General features: G+C 37.2%; 1 protein-coding gene across 1 annotated transcript; it reads right to left on the bottom strand.

The window, feature by feature from the left end:
• LOC107607071 (kinesin-like protein KIN-14E) lies at window positions 2658-9246 on the bottom strand. Its single transcript, XM_016309059.1, has 6 exons — window positions 8615-9246; window positions 6984-7074; window positions 4418-4612; window positions 4211-4337; window positions 3907-4109; window positions 2658-2693 (listed from the first exon to the last, which is right to left on the bottom strand). The coding sequence occupies exons 1-6, from the start codon at window positions 9244-9246 to the stop codon at window positions 2658-2660; spliced, it is 1284 nt and encodes a 427-aa protein (XP_016164545.1).

The following is a 10053-nucleotide window of genomic DNA, read 5'->3' as shown; positions in this document are numbered from 1 at the left end:
TCGTGGTCCAAAGCTAAAAGAGTGTGCTTAAGAGCTCTGGGCACCTCTAACTAGGGACTCTAGCAAAGCTGAGTCACAATCTGAAAAGGTTCACCCAGTTATGTGTCTGTGACATTTATGTATCCGGTGGTAATACTGGAACACAAAATGCTTAGGGTCACGGCCAAGACTCATAAAGTAGCTGTGTTCAAGAATCAACATACTGAACTAAGAGAATCAATAACACTATCAGAATTCTAAGTTCCTATGGATGCCAATCATTCTGAACTTTAGAGGATAAAGTGAGATGAAAAAAACTGTTCAGAAGCAAAAAGGCTACTAGCCCCGCTCATCTAATTGGAACTAAGTTCATTGATAATTTTGGAATTTATTGTATATTCTCTTATTTTTATCCTATTTTGTTTTTAGTTGCTTGGGGACAAGCAACAATTTAAGTTTGGTGTTGTGATGAGCGGATAATTTATACCCTTTTTGACATTGTTTTTACATAGTTTTTAGTATGTTTTAGTTACTTTTTATTATATTTTTATTAGCTTTTATTCAAAAATTACATTTCTGGACTTTACTATGAGTTTGTGTGTTTTTCTATGATTTCAGGTATTTTTTGGCTGAAATTGAGGGACCTGAGCAAAAATCTGATTTAGAGGCTGAAAAAGGACTGCAGATGCTGTTAGACTCTGACCCTCTTGCACTCGAAGTAGATTTTATGGAGCTACAAAAGCCCAATTGGCACGATCTCAATTGCTTTGGAAAGTAGACATCTTGAGATTTCCAGAAATATATAATAGTCCATACTTTTTCCGAGATTTGATGGCCCAAACTGGCGCTAAAAGCCAGCCTAAAACTTTCTGGCATAAAACGCCAGAACTGGCACCAGAATTGGAGTTAAACGCCCAAACTGGCACCCAAGCTGGCGCTTAACTCCAAGAACAGCCTATGCACGTGAAAACATCAATGCTCAGCCCAATCACACACCAAGTGGGCCCCAGAAGTGGATTTCTGCACTATCTGCACTTAGTTACTCATTTTATGTAAACCTAGGTTACTAGTTTAGTATAAAAACTACTTTTAGAGTTTTATTTTATATATTTTGATCACTTTATGTAACTTTTTACATCTGAAAACCTCTTTGGAGATGCTGGCCTCACGGCCATGCCTAGACTATTTTCACTTATGTATTTTCTATGGTAGATTTTCTACACCCCATAGATTAAGGTGTGGAGCTCTGCTGTTCTTCATGAATTAATGCAATTACTACTGTTTTTTATTCAATCACGCTTGATTCTATTTCTAAGATACTCACTCGTACTTCAATTTGGAGAATGATATGATCCGTGACACTCATCATTATTCTCAATTCTATGAACGCGTGCCTGACAACCACTTCCGTTCTATCTGAGCTCAACCTAGTCATGGGCGACAGCTTGAGTGTGTATCTCTTGGGTCTCTGATCCACGGACCGAGTCCGTGAGATCAAAATCTTCGTGGTATAGGCTAGAACCAATTGGCAGCATTCCGGGGATCCGAAAAGTCTAAACCTTGTCTGTGGTATTCCGAGTAGGATCTGGGAAGGGATGACTGTGACGAGTTTCAAACTTGCGAATGTTGGGCGTAGTGACAGTGTGCAAAAGGACAAGGGTCCTATTCCGATGCTAGTGAGAACCGACAGATGATTAGCCGTGCGGTAGCTGTACATGGTATTTTTCATCCGAGACGAGAAATCTGACAGTTGATTAGCCGTGCAGAGATCGTACCTGGTATTTTTCGTCTAAGAGGATCATACAGCTTGCCATGGAAGGGAGCATGCATGGTTGGAAAAAGGCAATAGGAAAACAGAGGTTCAGAAGCAACAAAGCATCTCCAAACGCTTATCTGAAATTCCCACCAATGAATTGCATAAGTAACTTTATTTTATTTTATGTTTATTTATCTTTTAATTATCAATACTCATAACCATTTGAATCCGCCTAACTGAGATTTACAAGATGACCATAGCTTGCTTCAAGCCGACAATCTCTGTGGGATCAACCCTTACTCATGTAAGGTATTACTTGGATGACCCAGTGCACTTGCTGGTTAGTTGTGCGGAGTTGTGAAAAGTGTGAATCATGATTTCCCACACCAATAGTCTAGTTGAGAGTTAGAAAATTGCAATTTTATTAATTAGCAACTACCAATAACACCATTACACTAGAATTTGTTGGTGAAGTAGCAGTGCTCATCACAACTGCTAGTGGTTTATAATAATGTTATGATAATTCACATTGCTAAGTGTTAGTATAAATTAAAGTTATTTAATTTGGCCTTTTTTAACCTATAACAACAAGAAATAATGGTTGATTGACGTGTATGCTTTTATTATTTTGCTCACTTATTTCATGATGGGACTTATCAAGGAAATTGGAAGAGAGGGAGTTCTTTCTTTGCGGCACTAACATCTGGTTTTCCAGGACGATGGTTCAAGCATCTCCGCTCTCTTTGCTGGAGCATGCAACATCATTCGCAAGAGACTTATGGTTCAACAAGTCGCCTATTCACTTATGGATGGATGCATTCTTTGCATACATGAACATAGATAAGGCTGTTGAGTTTGTTCCTGGATCAATTATGGTGGTACGCTGTCATATGTCTGACCGCAAATCGGTCCTTTTACTTTTTCAAACTGCAACAGTAATTTGAGTGATTTTATCATCCTATAAACAAAGGACACAACCAAAGTTCTTACATTTTTAGAGTCTTTCAACACTGTAGGAATCGGATTAATTTGGAAAAAAGTACCGTAGGAAATTTGGCTTTGTGTTCATAACAAGTACAGACAAGAGGCTGTCACACCAAATACTGGAGGAGGTGAAGGTAAAATTTGGATTTAAGAACCAAGTATATGATTTATCAATAATAAAGTACTTTGATTTATTATAGAGAATTGGATTAGAAGTTAACACTAGTACACTATTACGGTTCAATATAATATTTAAGGTAACAAGACCAAAGTAGATGTTGAAGATTATAATGGGGTTGTGTTTGTATTTAAGGTATCAAAATCATAAAAGAACAGAAAAATCGCAAAAAAAAGGAGGGAAAATAGAAATGTGTAATAGAGTATTTTCACTTAACCAATTCGAACCTAGATTCTTATTTGTTTGTCTTTGGTGCCATTTTATGAAACATGTTCTTGGCATGCAATTAATGCTTACAGGAATACATGTTCCATATGATGATTGACCTTATTTACTTCCTTCACCTTTTATTCCTTAAATTTACTATTGTAACTTGAAACTAATAACAATAAGTTGCTCCTTTTAGTAATGTATATCAATGCTTTTAATTTATAGGGATTTTTTATGCTTTTTTCTTTCTCTCTAAAACATTTTTGGCTAAAAACTCGTCTATAGTAGGAATCATTACAAACGTTACAATAGTGTTATGTTTCATGGGTAATGTATTGGAGATACGGTGAATTATTTATAACTTGATTTCTTCATTGACAATGCTTTTTCAATCAAGTTATCTTGCTAAGAATCATTGCCTATTACTTTTATCAGTGATTACTATCTTTGCTATTGTTGTGAAATTTCATTTGCTCCTAGTTTAATTCCCTAAATGATGTTCCTGAGTATCTTTCTTTTCCTAAACAAATCTTTATATAAATTCTAAGGCCTTAATTAGTGCCAATATGTAAGAATTTGGTATAAATTTGTGACTTTTTTGTGTTAGTGTGTCCACCATATCATTGTTAGTCTTGTAGGTGTTTCTTTAATTTCCTTGTTATTTTGTCAAAGGCTTTTTGCCTTGTATTATCTATGGGAATATAATCTTTTCATGTAATCTTTTGGTCTGTCTTTCACTATGGCATGCGTTTAAAATTGCACTATTCACAGAATTATGTAATCTTTTGATTAAACTTACCCTTGTTTCCTCAAATACATCTTCTTGAGTGGCATTGCCATCAAACACATGATCATATATGTGTTTTTTTGGTTTATCGTCTTTCTGTTGATGTTCAACGGTAAACTCATCTATAGTAGTAAGAGAATCTCCATCTTTTTTAGCAATCTCTTTGTCACTTAGAGGCCTTAGCCGACAGTGCACTCTTATCTTGCCTTTCATATATGAAATAGAGGCCGAAATCCAATGTTCTTATTATGTCCATTAAATATGTAAATTCACAAGTCAAAGACATAACTTTTGTATTTAAAAATATCTTTGCCACCTTCTAGTGTATTGAAATATCGCTTCCTTAAAGCTTGTCCTTCTTTATAAAGCAACTCCATGTCAGCTAGTTGAGCTACTTGCATCTTCAATATGACAGTTGTTTGTTTCTCCTTTCTATCAATGTCCTAAATAAAGTAAAAAGGAATTTATAATTTATTTTGCATCTTAAATTTAACACCATAAATTGAGATAAGAGTATCAGAACCTCTTTCATTTCTCTCAATTCTTCAAGCTCTCTCAAATTGCTCTTCAATGCAATCAATTCAGATCCCTTGGCTAAAAGTGTAGACTCAGCAGCAACTAACTTTTTTCTGAATATTTTTACTTTTCTTTCGAGGTCATAAACTTGACCTTTCAGAGTTTTGCGTTCTTGTTCAAGTTTCAATTGAATAGAAGAACTCTACATTATAACCACAACCATGATGCTAATCGAACATCTTAGAATTATCCGTTTTAAAGTTAAATAACTAATATAGTGTCAATCTTCTTCTTTATCTATTGAGAACTTTTCTTCTTAGGGCTAGAAAGCCTTAAGACTAAGCTTATCAACATTTAAGGATTCGTTCTAGCTTTCTAGCTCTTGTAACATTTTCTCTTGTAACAATATAAACCAATTTTACTCATAGTTCTTCTTGGTGTAGTGATACAAACAACAAATTCTGATGTTAAAAATACTTTTTATGTTAGATAATCTTATATGGCCAGGCCAATAAGGTTCCACTTTGAAAGGAAATAAAGCTGCAGATATAAGGTTCAACTTGAAATTCCTATACAATACCACTTTCAAATCCATAGCTCACTATTGTAATTTATTGGTAGTGAATTTATTAGTCCTTACCTTTAATTAGTTACCATGGTTTCCAGCTGGCATATTCTTTAGTTGCTACAAAGCTTGAAATATTGTTGATGTTGAATGGAAAGTGCCTCTAATTAATTGTGTTGAACACTTCTAGCTTCCAACTGTTTCACTACTTACAAAAGCACTTTCATACATTGTGCAAACACGCTATGAGAATAGTCTTATTGTTGAACTTGAAATTACGTCTCGAGAGAAATTCATTCTTATAGAAAAGATGTAACACCCTACTACATAGAGTTTTACGCTAAAGTCGTAGAACAGAGGTAGTGTGGTGTTACGGACCTCTAATTATAAAATATTTACATATAATAGTGGAAATATATAATATACTAGGAGCCTTGAAAAATGGGTAAAACAAAATCGCAAAATAAAAAGTGCAACGCTCCGGAAACAAAATTACTTGCGTGCTAAGAAACCTAACGATTATAGATATGAACAAGTGAAAGAGTGAGTAGAGAGCCAAGAATACAACATAACTAGCTCCTAACTCAGCCTGTGAAGCCAAGTCTGGCCGAAGAATATATACATACATATACAGGTGTCCCAAAATACTCAAAATACAGAAATCAGACCCTAACTCTCCCTCAACCTCTATGAGGAACAAAATAATTAAGTTTCTTGGAGAGCAAGCTAAGTATATATGTACATATATATACAAACTGAAAACCCAAAATAACCCAAGGACTACTCCACTTCAGGGATCTAGACGCCTAGCGAGGAGCTTCTCGACCTGCATCTGAAAATAACAACACAGTATGGGGTGAGAACCAGGGGTTCTCAACATGGTAAAGGTGTCATGCATATAATATATAAGGTCCTGGGAATGCCAGAGGCAATCCTAAAACTCCAACATACAGTTATAAAACTTAAACTCTAAGCAGAAGCCATAAAAAGGGGGTAGATGACATAGATATCCTAAACTTACTTACTTTAAAACCTAACATCTAACACCTAACCAATCCGCTTTTCCTTCACTCCTCCATCATCCATGATTCAGCAGAGACAAACAACCAAACAAGTTCACGCACAAGTAGGAAGCAGATAGTACAGATAACAAATATAACAACTAACAGGATATATGTTCAGTTAGGCAATCCCAAGTAATGCACAGAAGACAAACAAACAAGATGCATATGATGCATGCCTATCCTATAGTTGATAAGGCTCATCTGTCGGTTATCCAGCCGACCCGACTAGTCTAAAAACCTTAGACGGTCCCTCGTCGCGCATCCCCATGAGTCTATGCATAGATTTCACATTCATTCATCATTTAATCATTTATTTATATATCACTCAACGGGGGATATCCATACCCGAGAATTTATACGTGACCGGTCACCCTTACGACGTAGGGTCAATAGAGTATCGAGTTTCAACCTGGAACACGTGGTAGCAAGCCACGGTTCAGTTACCCAGGGAAACTCGTATCACAGATATCACCATTCATAAGCCATTTCATATTCATAATCATTATTTAATCATTCATCAAAGCCATGGCATTATAACCTCATTTAACATCCATTTCTCCTTCGTATAACTCATCATTTTGCCTCTTACTTCACCCCCAAGTTACCTTAAATTCCTAACTTCTGCAAACTACTAAGCTTACCAGTAAAATCTAAGGTTAACAGGGTAAAAATAGGGGTTTAGGGGTTCAAAACCATGTTTAGATCATAGAAACACAGGTGCTGGAAAACAGAGTGTGTGCGTGCGCACAGCCTAAAAAGAAAACAGAATATCTGCGTGCGCCTCACCTGTGCGAGCGCCACCAGTAGAAAGCATACCCTGGTGCGTGCGTGCGCACAAGGGTGTGCGTATGCGCACTTTCTAAAAAACACCAGGTGTGCGTGCGCATAAAGGCGTGCATACGCACATATAGGTTTCTGCTAATGCTGGGTGCGTGGGCACACACCAGAATTCCTGATTCCGCTGCAACTTTCAGAATTTCAGTTTTTAGCACCGGATTTTCGGCGTCCATAACTTCCTCTACAGAATTCCGTTTTCTGCAAACCTTATATCATTTTTAAGCTTTTAAAACCTTCTTTAATTTGAAATAAACCTCATTTTCATTAAAAATTTGAGGAGCAAGTTATGGACTACCAAAATTCATCAAAAATCAAAGTTTACCAAAATATGGCAAACCCTATTTTTGCCCAAAAATCTCATTTCCTTTCTAAAATTCATTCTCATTCAGTTCAACATACCATAATCATCAATACAACTAACCCTTCACCGTAACACAACAATTCTTACAACCCTTGCATTTCCTTTGCTCAATAACACCTCAATTCAATCCAACTTTACAAGTTTTACTCACAACTAACATATCATTCCAAATACACATTATCATCATCATAAAATTCTTCAACCATCATCACAACATTATTCATTATAACCATACCAACAAATCTAAATAAACACCACTCAATTTCCCAACCATATCATTACATTGCCATAATCACAAATCCTTCATTCATCATCATCATACTAGCATATATAAATATATTTACATTCAACCCACATTATCAATTACCTAACACATGTCCACATCAACCAATCCCTCAATATCATAACGACCAATCATTTAACACATTAAATCACTTCAATTCATCCTATAGTCCCCTAGCCTAAGTTTTCACAAAACCTTATATATTAAACGTGTGAAACCTAAACCATACCTTGGCCGATCACTATGTTTAGTCCAAGGCAGCCACACTAGTCACATACACAGCCCCTCAAGCTTGAGAAATCAACCAAAGTTTTAGCACCAATTTTCCACTAAGCCTCCAATTGTCCACAATTCAACTCCAATGCATATATATATATATATATATATAATTCAAACCTAATACACATGTACACTTCAATTTCAGATTTCACATAATAAATCCAAGATTTGACTAAGGTTTAGGTGATCCTTACCGTACCCATGCGCATAGCAACTCAAACCCGATAAGCTCCGGATGCTAAATCGAACATAAAACACCAAATTTGGCAAGATTTCATCACAAGAGCTCAACTTCACAAATAGAAAGGGGGTAAAGAATCTGAGATGGAACTAAGGCTTACCTGTAAAATTGATCCAATGGAAACGTAGAGCTGGACGCGTGGCTACGAACGGTGCGGCGATCAGAGCTCAAACGGGGAAGTTATGGTGGATGGAAGAATTGATGAGGGTTTGAGAGCTCTCCTCTCCCCCAAATCTTTTCATCGGTTTTGTTGCTGAATGGGGAGGAAGAAGCCTCTGCCCATTTTAAGTTATGGGTCCAGTTTGGGCCCGGTTCAACCAGTTCAGCCCATCCGGTCTAATTTTTGGCCAAATTTTTCAAAATTAGTATCAAAATTCTTATTTTGAAGAGCTCTATCCTATTTTGATATTAGTTTTGCATTTTTAATTTTCCTAATTAAAATTCAATTTATTGACTAATTATTTACTGATTTTAGCGGGGTTTACATCCTACCCACCTAATTAAGAAATTTGTCCTCAAAATTCAGAGTTAATTACCTGAAAAGAGGTGTGGGTAGTCCTTCTGCATATCTGACTCAAGCTCCCAGGTATGCTCTTCAATTCCAGCCCGACTCGAAGCTACTTTCACCAAGGAAACTTCTTTTCCGCGTAAATGCTTGATGCTGGTGTCATCAATCCTAACTGGAGTCACCGAAAGCGTCAAATCTTCTCTCACTTGAACCGATTCTGGTTCTAGAACATGACTAGGATCAAAAGTGTATTTACAAAGGTGTGATACGTGAAACACGTCATGCAGGTTCGAAAGATGTGGTGGTAAAGCGATCCTATACGCCACTGGTCCAATTCTCTTCAGGATTTCAAACGGCCCAATGTAACGGGGATTTAACTTCTTAGTTTTGATGGATCTCCCTATTCTGGTGGTTGGAGTAACCTTCAGGAAGACATGTTCTCCTTCCTCAAACTCTAAAGGCTTTCGCCTTTGGTCAGCATAGCTCTTTTGACGGCTTTGAGCCATAGGCATTCGACTACGGATTTTCTTTATTTGCTCAGTGGTTTCACTTATCATTTCAGGTCCTAACAAGCTCTTTTCTCCTGCTTCATACCAACATAACGGAGATTGGCATTTCCTTCCATACAAAGCTTCATACGGAGTCATTCCAATGCTCGCATGATAGCTGTTGTTGTAAGTAAACTCCACTAGAGGCATATATCGATCCCAGCTCACCGGCTAGTCCAAAATACAAGCTCTTAGCATATCGTCTAAGGTTTGGATTGTTCTTTCTGATTGGCCATCCGTCTGAGGATGATATGCAGTACTTAGGCTTAATTTAGTGCCAAAGGCTCGCTGAAAAGCTCTCCATAACCGTAAGGTGAAGCGAGGATCTCTGTCGGATACAATGGTGGAAGGTACGTCATGTAACCTCACAATCTCCTTTATGTATAGCCGTACTAACTCCTCCATTGTCCAGCTTATCCGAATGGGAAGGAAGTGAGCCGACTTGGTCAGTTGATCCACAACTACCCAAATGGCATCACAACCCGTCCAAGTTCTCGGAAAACCCAACATAAAATCCATAGCAATGCTCTCCCATTTCCACTGTGGAATCTCCAAAGGTTGAAGGGTTCCTGATGGTCTCTAGTGTTCAATTTTAACTTTCTGGCAAGTTAGGCACTTGAAAACATGCAACGCCACATCATTTTTCATCCCTGGCCACCAGAACATTATCTTTAGATGTTGATACATCTTGGTGCTTCCCAGATGGATTGAGAACCCACTCCTGTAAGCTTCCTCCAATATGCTCTATCGCAAATCTCCGACATCCGGTACAATGATCCGATCCTTAAACCTCCATAACCCATCCTTATCTTCTAACACTCTCCACCGTTTGCCTTTCTCAATTGCCAGCAAAATCTTATACAATTCTTGGTTATTCTGATGAGCCTTTAGAAGTTCATCCTTGAAATCGCTTAAAATTTGTAACTGACTTAAGCATAAAGTCCCAAATTCTTCTCT

Source organism: Arachis ipaensis, chromosome B07 (assembly GCF_000816755.2).
Source record: "Arachis ipaensis cultivar K30076 chromosome B07, Araip1.1, whole genome shotgun sequence".
In the NCBI taxonomy this organism is placed as follows: Eukaryota; Viridiplantae; Streptophyta; class Magnoliopsida; order Fabales; family Fabaceae; genus Arachis; species Arachis ipaensis.
This window is presented reverse-complemented; position numbering and strand designations above follow the sequence as displayed.

Coding starts and splice junctions, on each gene's coding strand:
- LOC107607071 (XM_016309059.1), bottom strand. CDS start 9,246: ATGCCTCTAGTGGAGTTTACTTACAACAACAGCTATCATGCGAGCATT. Junction 4,613..6,983: donor CAGCGGAATCAGGAATTCTG/GTGTGTGCCCAC, acceptor GTTATAATGTAG/AGTTCTTCTATTCAATTGAA. Junction 2,694..3,906: donor ATGTATTTGAGGAAACAAGG/GTAAGTTTAATC, acceptor CTTTGTTTATAG/GATGATAAAATCACTCAAAT.